The sequence below is a fragment of the Salmo salar genome, chromosome 11 (assembly GCF_965601325.2).
Source record: "Salmo salar chromosome 11, fSalSal1, whole genome shotgun sequence".
Taxonomy (NCBI): Eukaryota; Metazoa; Chordata; class Actinopteri; order Salmoniformes; family Salmonidae; genus Salmo; species Salmo salar.
In genome coordinates, this window is record NC_138301.1 from 51,107,501 (window position 1) to 51,125,901 (window position 18,401).

General features: G+C 42.0%; 1 protein-coding gene across 1 annotated transcript in view; it reads left to right on the forward strand.

Annotated features, from left to right (window-relative positions):
• Window positions 1–18,401, forward strand: part of otog (otogelin) — a 111,938-nt gene that overhangs the window by 26,131 nt on the left and 67,406 nt on the right. The window contains exons 16-19 of the mRNA XM_082957550.1: window positions 1,287–1,411; window positions 1,655–1,867; window positions 3,609–3,707; window positions 16,847–17,030. Coding sequence (XP_082813676.1) covers window positions 1,287–1,411; window positions 1,655–1,867; window positions 3,609–3,707; window positions 16,847–17,030 — 621 coding nt within the window. The remainder of the gene's footprint in view (window positions 1–1,286; window positions 1,412–1,654; window positions 1,868–3,608; window positions 3,708–16,846; window positions 17,031–18,401) is intronic.

The window sequence follows — 18,401 nt, forward strand, 5'->3', positions numbered from 1 at the left end:
GTGAAAGCACATTTTGCAATATTCTCAGTAGATAGCCCGGCATCACAGGGCTAGCTATTTAGACACCCAGCAAGTTTAGCACTCATCAAAGTCAGATTTACTATAAGAAAAATGTTATTACCTTTGCTGTCTTCGTCAGAATGCACTCCCAGGACTTCTACTTCAATAACAAATGTTGGTTTGGTCCAAAATAATCCATCGTTATATCCAAACAGCGGCGTTTTGTTCGTGCGTTCAAGACACTATCCGAAAGGGTAAATAAGGGTGGCGAGCATGGCGCAATTCGTGACAAAAAAATTCTAAATATTCCATTACCGTACTTCGAAGCATGTCAACCGCTGTTTAAAATCAATTTTTATGCCATTTTTCTCATAAAAAAGCGATAATATTTCGACCGGGAATCTGCGTTTAGGTAAACAGACAAAAGAAAAGAAAGCATTCGGTCGACGCGGGCACGCGCCTAAGCCCATAGTACTCTGAGCGGCCACTTGCCAAAAGCGATAAAGTGTTTCAGACAGAGCCTGCCTCGATATCGTTCAGCTTTTTCCCGGGCTCTGAGAGCCTATGGGAGCCGTAGGAAGTGTCACGTTATTGCACAGATCCTCAGTCTTCAATAAAAAGAGCCAAGATGAAACACTACTTCTCAGACAGGCCACTTCCTGCATGAAATCTTCTCAGGTTTTGGCCTGCCATATGAGTTCTGTTATACTCACAGACACCATTCAAACAGTTTTAGAAACTTTAGGGTGTTTTCTATCCAAAGCCAATAATTATATGCATATTCTAGTTACTGGGCAGGAGTAGTAACCAGATTAAATCGGGTACGTTTTTTATCCGGCTGTGTCAATACTGCCCCCTAGCCCTAACAGGTTAATAGAATGGTTGAAATGTACTGTAAATGGTGGATGTTTTGGATCACAACAACATGTATCAGTATAGCTGAATCACAGAACTATTGTGTTGTGAATGAGTAAACCCTTCCTCCCCTGCAGTCCAGATCTGAAATCCTCTGCCACCAGAACCAAACCGGGTAGTGTACATGCAAGAATGTGTTGTGGGTTCCTTCTGAAACACTAAGGTAGTCCATCTCTGATGTTATAACATACCCCTCCTCCCCTGTCCTCCCCCAGGTCTGGGTTCCTTCTGAAACACTAAGGTAGTCCATCTCTGATGTTGTAACATACCCCTCTTCCCCTGTCCTCCCCCAGGTCTGGGTTCCTTCTGAAACACTAAGGTAGTCCATCTCTGATGTTGTAACATACCCCTCTTCCCCTGTCCTCCCCCAGGTCTCCGTCTGGTATGATAGAGAGCACCCCTCACCTGTTTGGCAACGCCTGGAGGGTATCCTCTGCCTGTGTCCCCAGCCAGAGTGTTCCCCAGCTTGACCCATGTGACACGCATCAGCAAGCAGGTACATGTCCTTCTAAACCATAAGTCCTCCTACGTCATTATCAAATAGAAACACGTCATATCATGCCTTTCAATCAATATTTTCCATATGTGTTTTAGAACCCTCACTGCAACACAACTCAAACATAAACAGAGATGCTCTCTTTCCCTCCCTCCCTCCCTCCCTCCCTCCCTCCCTCCCTCCCTCCCTCCCTCCCTCCCTCCCTCCCTCCCTCCCTCCCTCCCCTGCCCCTCCACCCCATAGCATCCTACGCCTCTGAGATGTGTGACATCCTGAACCAGGAGTTGTTCTCAGCGTGTCATGAGTACCTGAGTCCGGTGCCCTTTCACCAACAGTGTAAAGCAGACACCTGTAAGTGTGGCCAGCCCTGCCTCTGCTCTTCCCTGGCCCACTATGCTAGACAGTGCAGGAAATACTCCATCATCACGGAGTTCAGAGCCAGCGTACCTGACTGTGGTGAGTACTGTGATCTGGCCCTGGATTTTAGTTTCAGGCTGCTGGTTGTTGGTTACATGCTTTAGGGGGACTTTAAGTATTGTATGTATGGACAGTATTGTTCAGACTGTGTTAGGGATTCATGACTTTAAGTATTGTACTTTAAGTATTAAACATTTACAGTTGTAAATCTGTTCAAAGTACACCATTTCTTTGACTAAATAGGTAATTGAATGACAAGTAAGAGCTTATTGATTGACAGTATATATCCTTCCCCTGTAGAGGTGACATTATTGACTGACAGTTTATATCCTTCCCCTGTAGAGGTGACATTATTGACTGACAGTATATATCCTTCCCCTGTAGAGGTGACATTATTGACTGACAGTATATATCCTTCCCCTGTAGTGGTGACATTATTGACTGCCAGTATATATCCTTCCCCTGTAGAGGTGACATTATTGACTGACAGTATATATCCTTCCCCTGTAGAGGTGACATTATTGACTGACAGTATATATCCTTCCCCTGTAGAGGTGACATTATTGACTGACAGTATATATCCTTCCCCTGTAGAGGTGACATTATTGACTGACAGTATATATCCTTCCCCTGTAGTGGTGACATTATTGACTGACAGTATATATCCTTCCCCTGTAGAGGTGACATATTGACTGACAGTATATATCCTTCCCTGTAGAGGTGACATTATTGACTGACAGTATATATCCTTCCCCTGTAGAGGTGACATTATTGACTGACAGTATATATCCTTCCCCTGTAGAGGTGACATTATTGATTGACAGTATATATCCTTCCCCTGTAGAGGTGACATTATTGACTGACAGTATATATCCTTCCCCTGTAGAGGTGACATTATTGGCTGACAGTATATATCCTTCCCCTGTAGAGGTGACATTATTGACTGACAGTATATATCCTTCCCCTGTAGAGGTGACATTATTGACTGACAGTATATATCTGTATCCTTCCCCTGTAGAGGTGACATTATTGACTGACAGTATATATCCTTCCCCTGTAGAGGTGACATTATTGACTGACAGTATATATCCTTCCCCTGTAGAGGTGACATTATTGACTGACAGTATATATCTGTATCCTTCCCCTGTAGAGGTGACATTATTGACTGACAGTATATATCCTTCCCCTGTAGTGGTGACATTATTGACTGACAGTATATATCCTTCCCCTGTAGAGGTGACATTATTGACTGACAGTATATATCCTTCCCCTGTAGAGGTGACATTATTGACTGACAGTATATATCCTTCCCCTGTAGAGGTGACATTATTGACTGACAGTATATATCCTTCCCCTGTAGAGGTGACATTATTGACTGACAGTTTATATCCTTCCCCTGTAGAGGTGACATTATTGACTGACAGTATATATCCTTCCCCTGTAGAGGTGACATTATTGATTGACAGTATATATCCTTCCCCTGTAGAGGTGACATTATTGACTGACAGTATATATCCTTCCCCTGTAGAGGTGACATTATTGACTGACAGTATATATCCTTCCCCTGTAGAGGTGACATTATTGATTGACAGTATATATCCTTCCCCTGTAGAGGTGACATTATTGACTGACAGTATATATCCTTCCCCTGTAGAGGTGACATTATTGACTGACAGTATATATCCTTCCCCTGTAGAGGTGACATTATTGACTGACAGTATGTATCCTTCCCCTGTAGAGGTGACATTATTGACTGACAGTATGTATCCTTCCCCTGTAGAGGTGACATGCCCAGATACCATGGAGTACGGAACCTGTGTGTCGTCATGCCAACGGCGTTGCTCCTCCCTGTCCACGCAGCAGCACTGTGGAGAGGAGTGTGAGGAGGGCTGTGTGTGTCCACATGGCACCTTCTACAGCACACACACACACACCTGTGTGCCCAGGTAAGACTGGCGCTTGGGGGCGGGGCCGAGTGGCACACTTTTCATTTACAATTCAGAGTCTATATTTAGTTTAGAACAAAGAGAAGTGACACTCAGTCCATTATCATCATTGGGACTAAAGGAAAGTCCAACAGTGTTGTAACCTAGCACTTTATTTACACATGAATCTGTGTTATCCTTCTGATTCCATGGCCCCAAGGCTGCTTTAAGAGTTCTAAAAATGACGTGTTATCTTGGAAATGAAGTGAACTTGAGCTTGTAGCAAGAACCAAACCTAATCCTCCACAAAGTGGTATTTTGTATTGCAGCTCAAGGTCTTGTCCTCTCTTCCATCTCTCCCATCGACATCACAGAGACCCTGCAGACCTGGGCAGTTGTGCTCTCTTTTCATTTCAAAAACCCTCTTACCTCAGTAAGACATGAGGCTTAATTCAACTGTAATGTCCCCAGGTTTTTAACATCCTACAGTTAGCGCTGTGCTGTTACTTACCTGGCGATAGAGTTACATCAAGGAATTTGCGGTGAAACCCCCTATTCATTCCCACTCAAGCTGTGGACAACACAGATATCTGATAGCCAGTGAGAAAGAATGTGTAATACAGAGGCTGATGTGTTGCCATGGCCTATATGTTACAAAGGCACTTAGCCTCTGCTAGACAAGGTTTAACTGCACCACTCAATTGATTCTGCAGACATTTTAGGTAAAGGGAGAGATTTGGGATATAAATGATTCAACTCAGATTATACAGGTGATGCAATTTTGATAAGATCTTCAACGTATCTCCAATCAACAACAAAAAAAGCAGTATTTATTTCCCTTAGAATGAGTTCAGTTTAGATGAGTCTATATAAAAAGCTCAGCTTGACAGCTTGGTAACCTCTCTGGGCCAGTGGGACGCTTGCACCTACTCAACAGCCAGTGTAATCCTGTGGCGCGATATTCAAATACCTTAGAAATGCTATTACTTCAATTTCTCAAACATATGACTATTTTACACCATTTTAAAGACAATACTCTCGTTAATCTAACCACACTGTCCGATTTCAAAAAGGCTTTACAACGAAAGCAAAACATTAGATTATGTCAGCAGAGTACCCAGCCAGAAATAATCAGACACCCATTTTTCAAGCTAGCATATAATGTCACATAAACCCAAACCACAGCTAAATGCAGCACTAATCTTTGATGATCTTCATCAGATGACAATCCTAGGACATTATGTTATACAATACATGCATGTTTTGTTCAATCAAGTTCATATTTATATCAAAAACCAGCTTTTTACATTAGCATGTGACTAGCATGTGACTAGCATTCCCACCGAACACTTCCGGTGAATTTACTAAATTACTCACGATAAACGTTCACAAAAAACATAACAATTATTTTAAGAATTATAGATACAGAACTCCTTTATGCACTCGCTATGTCCGATTTTAAAATAGCTTTTCGGTGAAAGCACATTTTGCAATATTCTGAGTAGATAGCCCGGCCATCACAGGCTAGCTATTTTGACACCCACCAAGTGTGGTACTCACCAAACTCCGATTTACTATTAGAAAAGTTTGATTACCTTTGCTGTCTTCATCAGAATGCACTCCCAGGACTTCTACTTCAATAACAAATGTTGGTTTGGTTCAAAATAATCCATAGTTATATCCAAAAAGCGGCGTTTTGTTCGTGCGTTCAAGACACTATCCGATGGGTAAATAAGGGTGACGCGCCCGACGCGTTTCGTGACCAAAAATGTCAAAATATTCCATTACCGTACTTCGAAGCATGTCAACCGCTGTTTAAAATCAATTTTTATGCTATTTTTCTCGTAAAAAGGCGATAATATTCCGACCGGGAGTGGTTGTTTTCGTTCAAAGAGAGAGAAAGTAAACATGGTGTCGGCTCGGGCACGCGCCTCCAGTCTCATTGTCCTCAGATCGACCACTTACAAAATGCGGTAATGTTTTTCAGCCAGGGCCTGCAAAGCCACCATTCAGCTTTCTAACGCCTATGGGAGCGTTAGAAAATGTCACGTCATGCCAGAGATCCCCTGTTTTGGTTAGAGATGATCAAGAAGGCCATGAAATGGTCAGAGAGAGTGCTTCCTGTTTGGAATCTTCTCAGGTTTTGGCCTGCCAAATGAGTTCTGTTATACTCACAGACACCATTCAAACAGTTTTAGAAACTTTAGGGTGTTTTCTATCCAAATCAACCAATTATATGCATATTCTAGTTACTGGGCAGGAGTAGTAACCAGATTAAATCGGTACGTTTTTTTATCCGGCCGTGCAAATACTGCCCCCTATTCCAACAGGTTAGTTCTATGTTACAACTGCCTTCTGGTGTGTTTCTGTGTTCTCACATGTTTGTTGGTTCGTGTTTGTGTGTGTGTGTGTGTGTGTGTATCTGTGTATGCGTGCATGTTTCTCTATGTAGGGGGGGGGGGGTGTGTGTGTGTGTGTGTGTGTGTGTGTGTGTGTGTGTGTGTGTGTGTGTGTGTGTGTGTGTGTGTGTGTGTGTGTGTGTGTGTGTGTGTGTGTGTGTGTGTGTGTGTGTGTGTGTGTGTGTGTGTGTGTGTGTGTGTGTGTGTGTGTGTGTGATCCCAACAGGAGCTCTTGTCCCTGTAGTTTCCTGGGGGCGGACTACGCTCCAGGCGATGTGATCATGACATCAGCAGGTGTACAGTAAGACACTCCTCTTCATCTCTCTTTAACAAACTAATAAACAAGATGTTCAACAAAGAAACTCTCTCTGATACTCTGATATTCTCTCTGATATTCTCTCTGATACTCTCTCTGATACTCTGATACTCTCTCTGATACTCTATCTGATACTCTGATACTCTCTCTGATACTCTATCTGATACTCTGATACTCTCTCTGATACTCTCTCTGATTCTCTATCTGATACTCTCTCTGATACTCTCTCTGATACTCTGATACTCTCTCTGATACTCTGATACTCTCTCTGATACTCTCTCTGATACTCTGATACTTACTCTGATACTCTCTCTGATACTCTCTCTGATACTCTCTCTGATACTCTGATACTCTCTCTGATACTCTCTCTGATTCTCTCTCTGATACTCTGATACTCTCTCTGATACTCTGATACACTCTCTGATACTCTCTCTCTGATTCTCTCTCTGATACTCTCTCTGATACTCTCTCTCATACTCTCTCTGATACTCTCTCTGATACACTCTCTGATACTCTCTCTCTGATACTCTCTCTGATACTCTCTCTGATACTCTGATACTCTGATACTTTCTCTGATACTCTCTCTGATACACTCTCTGATACTCTCTCTGATACTCTCTCTGATACTCTCTCTGATACTCTGATACTCTCTCTAAAACTCTCTCTGATTCTCTCTCTGATACTCTCTCTGATACTCTCTCTGATACTCTGATACTCTCTCTGATACTCTGATACACTCTCTGATACTCTCTCTGATACTCTGATACTCTCTCTGATACTCTCTCTGATTCTCTATCTGATACTCTCTCTGATACTCTCTCTGATACTCTGATACTCTCTCTGATACTCTCTCTGATACTCTGATACTCACTCTGATACTCTCTCTGATACTCTCTCTGATACTCTCTCTGATACTCTCATACTCTCTCTGATACTCTGATACACTCTCTGATACTCTCTCTAATACTCTGATACTCTCTCTGATACTCTGATACACTCTCTGATACTCTCTCTCTGATTCTCTCTCTGATACTCTCTCTGATACTCTCTCTGATACTCTCTCTGATACACTCTCTGATACTCTCTCTCTGATACTCTCTCTCTGATACTCTCTCTGATACTCTGATACTCTCTCTGATACTCTCTCTGATACTCTCTCTGATACACTCTCTGATACTCTCTCTGATACTCTCTCTGATACTCTCTCTGATACTCTGATACTCTCTCTAAAACTCTCTCTGATTCTCTCTCTGATACTCTCTCTGATACTCTCTCTGATACTCTGATACTCTCTCTGATACTCTGATACACTCTCTGATACTCTCTCTGATACTCTGATACTCTCTCTGATACTCTGATACACTCTCTGATACTCTCTCTCTGATACTCTCTCTGATACTCTCTCTGATACTCTCTCTGATACACTCTCTGATACTCTCTCTCTGATACTCTTTCTGATACTCTCTCTGATACTCTGATACTCTCTCTGATACTTTCTCTGATACTCTCTCTGATACTCTCTCTGATACTCTCTCTGATACTCTGATACTCTCTCTGATACTCTGATACTCTCTCTGATACTCTCTCTGATACTCTCTCTGATACTCTCTCTGATAGATGGATACTCTCTCTGATACTCTCTCTGATACTCTCTCTGATAATCTCTCTGATACACTCTCTGATACTCTCTCTGATATTCTGATACACTCTCTGATAGTCTCTCTGATACTCTCTCTGATACTCTCTCTGATAGACGGATACTCTCTCTGATACTCTCTCTGATACTCTGATACTCACTCTGATACTCTCTCTGATACACTATCTGATACACTCTCTGATACTCTCTCTGATACGCTCTCTGATACTCTCTGTCATACTCTCTCTGATACACTCTGATACTCTGATACTCTCTCTGATACTCTATCTGATACTCTGATACTCTCTCTGATACTCTCTCTGATACTCTCTCTGATACTCTCTCTGATTCTCTATCTGATACTCTCTCTGATACTCTCTCTGATACTCTCTCTGATACTCTGATACTCACTCTGATACTCTCTCTGATACTCTCTCTGATACTCTCTCTGATACTCTGATACTCTCTCTGATACTCTCTCTGATTCGCTCTCTGATACTCTCTCTGATACTCTCTCTGATACTCTCTCTGATACTCTGATACTCTCTCTGATACTCTGATACACTCTCTGATACTCTCTCTGATACTCTGATACTCTCTCTGATACTCTCTCTGATACTCTCTCTGATACTCTGATACTCTCTCTGATACTCTCTCTGATACTCTGATACTCACTCTGATACTCTCTCTGATACTCTCTCTGATACTCTCTCTGATACTCTGATACTCTCTCTGATACTCTCTCTGATTCTCTCTCTGATACTCTCTCTGATACTCTCTCTGATACTCTGATACTCTCTCTGATACTCTGATACACTCTCTGATACTCTCTCTGATACTCTGATACTCTCTCTGATACTCTGATACACTCTCTGATACTCTCTCTCTGATTCTCTCTCTGATACTCTCTCTGATACTCTCTCTGATACTCTCTCTGATACACTCTGATACTCTCTCTCTGATACTCTCTCTCTGATACTCTCTCTGATACTCTGATACTCTCTCTGATACTTTCTCTGATACTCTCTCTGATACACTCTCTGATACTCTCTCTGATACTCTCTCTGATACTCTCTCTGATACTCTCTCTAAAACTCTCTCTGATTCTCTCTCTGATACTCTCTCTGATACTCTCTCTGATACTCTCTCTGATACTCTGATACTCTCTCTGATACTCTGATACACTCTCTGATACTCTCTCTGATACTCTGATACTCTCTCTGATACTCTGATACACTCTCTGATACTCTCTCTCTTATACTCTCTCTGATACTCTCTCTGATACACTCTCTGATACTCTCTCTCTGATACTCTTTCTGATACTCTCTCTGATACTCTGATACTCTCTCTGATACTCTCTCTGATACTCTCTCTGATAGACGGATACTCTCTCTGATACTCTCTCTGATACTCTGATACTCACTCTGATACTCTCTCTGATACACTATCTGATACACTCTCTGATACTCTCTCTGATATGCTCTCTGATACTCTGATACATCTCTGTCATACTCTCTCTGATACACTCTGATACTCTGATACTCTCTCTGATACTCTATCTGATACTCTATCTGATACTCTGATACTCTCTCTGATACTCTCTCTGATACTCTCTCTGATACTCTCTCTGATATGCTCTCTGATACTCTGATACACTCTCTGTCATACTCTCTCTGATACACTCTGATACTCTGATACTCTCTCTGATACTCTATCTGATACTCTATCTGATACTCTGATACTCTCTCTGATACTCTCTCTGATACTCTCTCTGATACTCTCTCTGATACTCTCTCTGATACTCTGATACTCACTCTGATACTCTCTCTGATACTCTCTCTGATACTCTCTCTGATACTCTCTCTGATTCTCTCTCTGATACTCTCTCTGATACTCTCTCTGATACTCTCTCTGATACTCTGATACTCTCTCTGATACTCTGATACACTCTCTGATACTCTCTCTGATACTCTCTCTGATACTCTCTCTGATACACTCTCTGATACTCTCTCTGATACTCTGATACTCTCTCTGATACTCTCTCTGATACTCTCTCTGATACTCTGATACTCACTCTGATACTCTATCTGATACTCTCTCTGATACTCTCTCTGATACTCTCTCTGATACTCTGATACTCTTTCTGATACTCTCTCTGATACTCTCTCTGATACTCTGATACTCTCTCTGATACTCTGATACACTCTCTGATACTCTCTCTGATACTCTCTCTGATACTCTCTCTGATACTCTGATACTCTCTCTGATACACTCTCTGATACTCTCTCTCTGATACTCTCTCTGATACTCTCTCTGATACTCTGATACTCTCTCTGATACTTTCTCTGATACTCTCTCTGATACACCCTCTGATACACTCTCTGATACTCTCTCTGATACTCTCTCTGATACTCTCTCTGATACTATGATACTCTCTCTGATACTCTCTCTGATACTCTCTCTGATACTCTCTCTGATACACTCTCTGATACTCTCTCTGATACTCTGATACACTCTCTGATACTCTCTCTGATACTCTCTCTGATACACTCTCTGATACTCTGATACTCTCTCTGATACTATATCTGATACTCTGATACTCTCTCTGATACTCTCTCTGATACTCTGATACTCTCTCTGATACTCTCTCTGATTCTCTCTCTGATACTCTCTCTGATACTCTCTCTGATACTCTCTCTGATACTCTGATACTCTCTCTGATACTCTCTCTGATACTCTCTCTGATACTCTCTCTGATAGACGGATACTCTCTCTGATACTCTCTCTGATACTCTCTCTGATAATCTCTCTGATACACTCTCTGATACTCTCTCTGATACTCTGATACACTCTCTGATAGTCTCTCTGATACTCTCTCTGATACTCTCTCTGATACTCTCTCTGATACTCTCTCTGATACTCTGATACACTCTCTGATACTCTGATAGACGGATACTCTCTCTGATACTCTCTCTGATACTCTCTCTGATACTCTCTCTGATACTCTGATACTCACTCTGATACTCTCTCTGATACTCTCTCTGATACTCTCTCTGATACTCTCTCTGATTCTCTCTCTGATACTCTCTCTGATACTCTCTCTGATACTCTCTCTGATACTCTGATACTCTCTCTGATACTCTGATACACTCTCTGATACTCTCTCTGATACTCTCTCTGATACTCTCTCTGATACACTCTCTGATACTCTCTCTGATACTCTGATACTCTCTCTGATACTCTCTCTGATACTCTCTCTGATACTCTGATACTCACTCTGATACTCTATCTGATACTCTCTCTGATACTCTCTCTGATACTCTCTCTGATACTCTGATACTCTTTCTGATACTCTCTCTGATACTCTCTCTGATACTCTGATACTCTCTCTGATACTCTGATACACTCTCTGATACTCTCTCTGATACTCTCTCTGATACTCTCTCTGATACTCTGATACTCTCTCTGATACACTCTCTGATACTCTCTCTCTGATACTCTCTCTGATACTCTCTCTGATACTCTGATACTCTCTCTGATACTTTCTCTGATACTCTCTCTGATACACCCTCTGATACACTCTCTGATACTCTCTCTGATACTCTCTCTGATACTCTCTCTGATACTATGATACTCTCTCTGATACTCTCTCTGATACTCTCTCTGATACTCTCTCTGATACACTCTCTGATACTCTCTCTGATACTCTGATACACTCTCTGATACTCTCTCTGATACTCTCTCTGATACACTCTCTGATACTCTGATACTCTCTCTGATACTATATCTGATACTCTGATACTCTCTCTGATACTCTCTCTGATACTCTGATACTCTCTCTGATACTCTCTCTGATTCTCTCTCTGATACTCTCTCTGATACTCTCTCTGATACTCTCTCTGATACTCTCTCTGATACTCTGATACTCTCTCTGATACTCTCTCTGATACTCTCTCTGATACTCTCTCTGATAGACGGATACTCTCTCTGATACTCTCTCTGATACTCTCTCTGATAATCTCTCTGATACACTCTCTGATACTCTCTCTGATACTCTGATACACTCTCTGATAGTCTCTCTGATACTCTCTCTGATACTCTCTCTGATACTCTCTCTGATACTCTGATACACTCTCTGATACTCTGATAGACGGATACTCTCTCTGATACTCTCTCTGATACTCTGATACTCACTCTGATACTCTCTCTGATACACTCTCTGATACTCTCTCTGATACTCTCTCTGATACTCTGATACACTCTCTGATACTCTCTGTCATACTCTCTCTGATACACTCTGATACTCTGATACTCTCTCTGATACTCTCTCTGATAATCTCTCTGATACACTCTCTGATACTCTCTCTGATACTCTGATACACTCTCTGATAGTCTCTCTGATACTCTCTCTGATACTCTCTCTGATACTCTCTCTGATACTCTGATACACTCTCTGATACTCTGATAGACGGATACTCTCTCTGATACTCTCTCTGATACTCTGATACTCACTCTGATACTCTCTCTGATACACTCTCTGATACTCTCTCTGATACTCTCTCTGATACTCTGATACACTCTCTGATACTCTCTGTCATACTCTCTCTGATACACTCTGATACTCTGATACTCTCTCTGATACTCTATCTGATACTCTGATACAATCTCTGATACTCTCTCTGATACTCTCTCTGATACTCTCTCTGATTCTCTATCTGATACTCTCTCTGATACTCTCTCTGATACTCTGATACTCTCTCTGATACTCTCTCTGATACTCTCTCTGATACTCTCTCTGATACACTCTCTGATACTCTCTCTGATACTCTGATACACTCTCTGATACTCTCTCTGATACTCTCTCTGATACACTCTCTGATACTCTGATACTCTCTCTGATACTATATCTGATACTCTGATACTCTCTCTGATACTCTCTCTGATACTCTGATACTCTCTCTGATACTCTCTCTGATTCTCTCTCTGATACTCTCTCTGATACTCTCTCTGATACTCTCTCTGATACTCTCTCTGATACTCTGATACTCTCTCTGATACTCTCTCTGATACTCTCTCTGATACTCTCTCTGATAGACGGATACTCTCTCTGATACTCTCTCTGATACTCTCTCTGATAATCTCTCTGATACACTCTCTGATACTCTCTCTGATACTCTGATACACTCTCTGATAGTCTCTCTGATACTCTCTCTGATACTCTCTCTGATACTCTCTCTGATACTCTCTCTGATACTCTGATACACTCTCTGATACTCTGATAGACGGATACTCTCTCTGATACTCTCTCTGATACTCTGATACTCACTCTGATACTCTCTCTGATACACTCTCTGATACTCTCTCTGATACTCTCTCTGATACTCTGATACACTCTCTGATACTCTCTGTCATACTCTCTCTGATACACTCTGATACTCTGATACTCTCTCTGATACTCTCTCTGATAATCTCTCTGATACACTCTCTGATACTCTCTCTGATACTCTGATACACTCTCTGATAGTCTCTCTGATACTCTCTCTGATACTCTCTCTGATACTCTCTCTGATACTCTGATACACTCTCTGATACTCTGATAGACGGATACTCTCTCTGATACTCTCTCTGATACTCTGATACTCACTCTGATACTCTCTCTGATACACTCTCTGATACTCTCTCTGATACTCTCTCTGATACTCTGATACACTCTCTGATACTCTCTGTCATACTCTCTCTGATACACTCTGATACTCTGATACTCTCTCTGATACTCTATCTGATACTCTGATACAATCTCTGATACTCTCTCTGATACTCTCTCTGATACTCTCTCTGATTCTCTATCTGATACTCTCTCTGATACTCTCTCTGATACTCTGATACTCTGATACTCTCTCTGATACTCTCTCTGATACTCTGATACTCTCTCTGATACTCTCTCTGATTCTCTCTCTGATACTCTCTCTGATTCTCTCTCTGATACTCTCTCTGATACTCTCTCTGACACTCTCTCTGATACTCTCTCTGATACTCTCTCTGATACTCTGATACACTCTCTGATACTCTCTCTGATACTCTCTCTGATACTCTCTCTGATACACTCTCTGATACTCTCTCTGATACTCTGATACTCTGATACTCTCTCTGATACTCTCTCTGATACTCTCTCTGATACTCTGATACTCACTCTGATACTCTATCTGATACTCTCTCTGATACTCTCTCTGATACTCTCTCTGATACTCTGATACTCTTTCTGATACTCTCTCTGATACTCTCTCTGATACTCTCTCTGATACTCTGATACTCTCTCTGATACTCTGATACACTCTCTGATACTCTCTCTGATACTCTCTCTGATACTCTGATACTCTCTCTGATACTCTGATACACTCTCTGATACTCTCTCTCTGATACTCTCTCTGATACTCTCTCTGATACTCTGATACTCTCTCTGATACTTTCTCTGATACTCTCTCTGATACACTCTCTGATACTCTCTCTGATACTCTCTCTGATACTCTCTCTGATACTCTGATACTCTCTCTGATACTCTCTCTGATACTCTCTCTGATACTCTCTCTGATACTCTGATACACTCTCTGATACTCTCTCTGATACTCTCTCTGATACACTCTCTGATACTCTGATACTCTCTCTGATACTATATCTGATACTCTGATACTCTCTCTGATACTCTCTCTGATACTCTCTCTGATATTCTGATACGCTCTCTGATACGCTCTCTGATTCTCTCTCTGATACTCTCTCTGATACTCTCTCTGATACTCTCTCTGATACTCTCTCTGATACTCTGATACTCACTCTGATACTCTCTCTGATACTCTCTCTGATTCTCTCTCTGGTGCTCTCTCTGATACTCTCTCTGATACTTTCGCTGATACTCTGATACTCTCTCTGATACTCTGATACACTCTCTGATACTCTCTCTGATACTCTCTCTGATACTCTGATACTCTCTCTGATACTCTCTCTCTGATACTCTCTCTGATACTCTGTCTGATTCTCTGATACTCTCTCTGATACACTCTCTGATACTCTCTCTGATACTCTCTCTGATACTCTGATTCTCTCTCTGATACCTCTCTGCCCTCGATACTCTCTCTGATACTCTGATACTCTCTCTGATTCTCTCTCTGATTCTCTCTCTGATAGACTGATACTCTCTCTGATACACTCTCTGATACTCTCTCTGATACTCTCTGATACTCTCTCTGATACTCTCTCTGATAGACTGATACTCTCTCTGATACTCTCTCTGATACTCTCTCTGATACTCTCTCTGATACTCTCACTGACACTCTCTCTGATACTCTCTCTGATACTCTGATACTCTCTCTGATACTCTGATACTCTCTCTGATACTCTCTCTGATACTCTGATACTCTGATACTCTCTCTGATACTCTGATACTTTCTCTGATACTCTCTTAGAAACTCCCTCTCTTTGATACTCTCTGGAACTCATAGGGCCCATAGGGATATATAGGGACCATAGGGATATATAGGGATATATAGGGACCATGGGGATATATAGGGCCCATAGGGATATATAGGGATATATATAGGGATCATAGGGATATATAGGGACCATAGGGATATATAAAATGTACTGCAGTATATAGGAAATAGGTTGCCATTTGGGATGTTACCAGTATTCACATTATTTTGTTGAGTTAACGATGGCATTATTGTGTTGAGTTAACGATGTTATTGTTGTGTTGAGTTAACGATGTCATTGTTGTGTTGAGTTAACAATGTTATTGTTGTGTTGAGTTAACGATGTTATTGTTGTGATGAGTTAACGATGTCATTGTTGTGTTGAGTTAACAATATTATTGTTGTGTTTGAGTTAACAATGTTATTGTTGTGTTGAGTTAACGATGGTATTGTTGTGTTGAGTTAACGATGTCATTGTTGTGTTGAGTTAACGATGTCGTTGTTGTGTTGAGTTAACGATGTCGTTGTTGTGTTGAGTTAACGATGGTATTGTTGTGTTGAGTTAACGATGTCATTGTTGTGTTGAGTTAACGATGTCGTTGTTGTGTTGAGTTAACGATGTCGTTGTTGTGTTGAGTTAACGATGTTATTGTTGTGTTGAGTTAACGATGTTATTGTTGTGTTGAGTTAACGATGTTATTGTTGTGTTGAGTTAACGATGTTATTGGTTAACGATGTTATTGTTGTGTTGAGTTAACGATGTTATTGTTGTGTTGAGTTAACAATGTTATTGTTGTGTTGAGTTAACAATGTTAAGTTAACTTATTTCCATTTTACAACTCTTACACCGCTCTCTCTTGCTTTAGGGTTTGCCAAGATGGAAAGCTAGTTTCCCAAAGTCCTGCCAGTGGTAAGTTACCTTTAGGAGAATGATATTGACTAGTTTCCCAAAGTCCTGCCAGTGGTAAGTTACCTTTAGGAGAATGATATTGACTAGTTTCCCAAAGTCCTGCCAGTGGTAAGTTACCTTTAGGAGAATGATATTGGCCAGTTTCCCCAAAGTCCTGCCAGTGGTAAGTTACCTTTAGGAGAATGATATTGGCCAGTTTCCCAAAGTCCTGCCAGTGGTAAGTTACCTTTAGGGGAATGATATTGGCCAGTTTCCCCAAAGTCCTGCCAGTGGTAAGTTACCTTTAGGAGAATGATATTGAACCATGCTATAGTCTCTAAAGTCCTCTCAATGACATATACCTTCTACCTGTACCATCTCTTGTTCCAGACCAACAGTGTCCGCTGTGTCAGATGTACCTGGACTGTACTGAGGGGCTGGAGGGGCTGCAGGCTAGAGATGGGATCAGCCTGGGTAGAGGACTGGGCTGTGAACACACATGTGAATCCCACCTGCTCAACCTCACCTGTTCAGCTCATGAACCGTGCGTACCTGGCTGTGTCTGTCCCCCTGGGTGAGTACTAGTACTTTAAACAACTCTTACTTCCTGTACCCACTAGGATTCACTGTGTATCAATATTCCCTCTACCAGTCAGACCCCATTCACTGTGTATCAATGTTCCCTCTAGCAGTCAGACCTCATTCACTGTGTATCAACGTTCCCTCTAGCAGTCAGACCGCATTCACTGTGTATCAATGTTCACTCTAGCAGTCAGACCCCATTCACTGTGTATCAACGTTCCCTCTACCAGTCAGACCCCATTCACTGTGTATCAATGTTCCCTCTACCGGTCAGACCCCATTCACTGTGTATCAATGTTCCCTCTACCAGTCAGACCCCATTCACTGTGTATCAGTGTTCCCTCTACCAGTCAGACCCCATCCACTGTGTATCAGTGTTCCCTCTACCAGTCAGACCCCATTCACTGTGTATCAGTGTTCCCTCTACCAGTCAGACCCCATTCACTGTGTATCAGTGTTCCGTCTACCAGTCAGACCCCATTCACTGTGTATCAATATTCCCTCTACCGGTCAGACCCCATTCACTGTGTATCAGTGTTCCCTCTACCAGTCAGACCCCATTCACTGTGTATCAGTGTTCCCTCTACCAGTCAGACCCCATTCACTGTGTATCAGTGTTACTCTACCAGTCAGACCCCATTCATTGTGTATCAATGTTCTCTCTACCAGTCAGACCCCATTCACTGTGTATCAATGTTCCCTCTACCAGTCAGACCCCATTCACTGTGTATCAGTGTTCCCTCTAGCAGTCAGACCCCATTCACTGTGTATCAATGTTCCCTCTACCAGTCAGACCCCATTCACTGTGTATCAGTGTTCCCTCTACCAGTCAGACCCCATCCACTGTGTATCAGTGTTCCCTCTACCAGTCAGACCCCATTCACTGTGTATCAGTGTTCCCTCTACCAGGCAGACCCCATTCACTGTGTATCAGTGTTCCGTCTACCAGTCAGACCCCATTCACTGTGTATCAATATTCCCTCTACCGGTCAGACCCCATTCACTGTGTATCAGTGTTCCCTCTACCAGTCAGACCCCATTCACTGTGTATCAGTGTTCCCTCTACCAGTCAGACCCCATTCACTGTGTATCAGTGTTACTCTACCAGTCAGACCCCATTCACTGTGTATCAATGTTCTCTCTACCAGTCAGACCCCATTCACTGTGTATCAATGTTCCCTCTACCAGTCAGACCCCATTCACTGTGTATCAGTGTTCCCTCTAGCAGTCAGACCCCATTCACTGTGTATCAATGTTCCCTCTACCAGTCAGACCCCATTCACTGTGTATCAATGTTCCCTCTACCAGTCAGACCCCATTCACTGTGTATCAATGTTCCCTCTACCAGTCAGACCCCATTCAC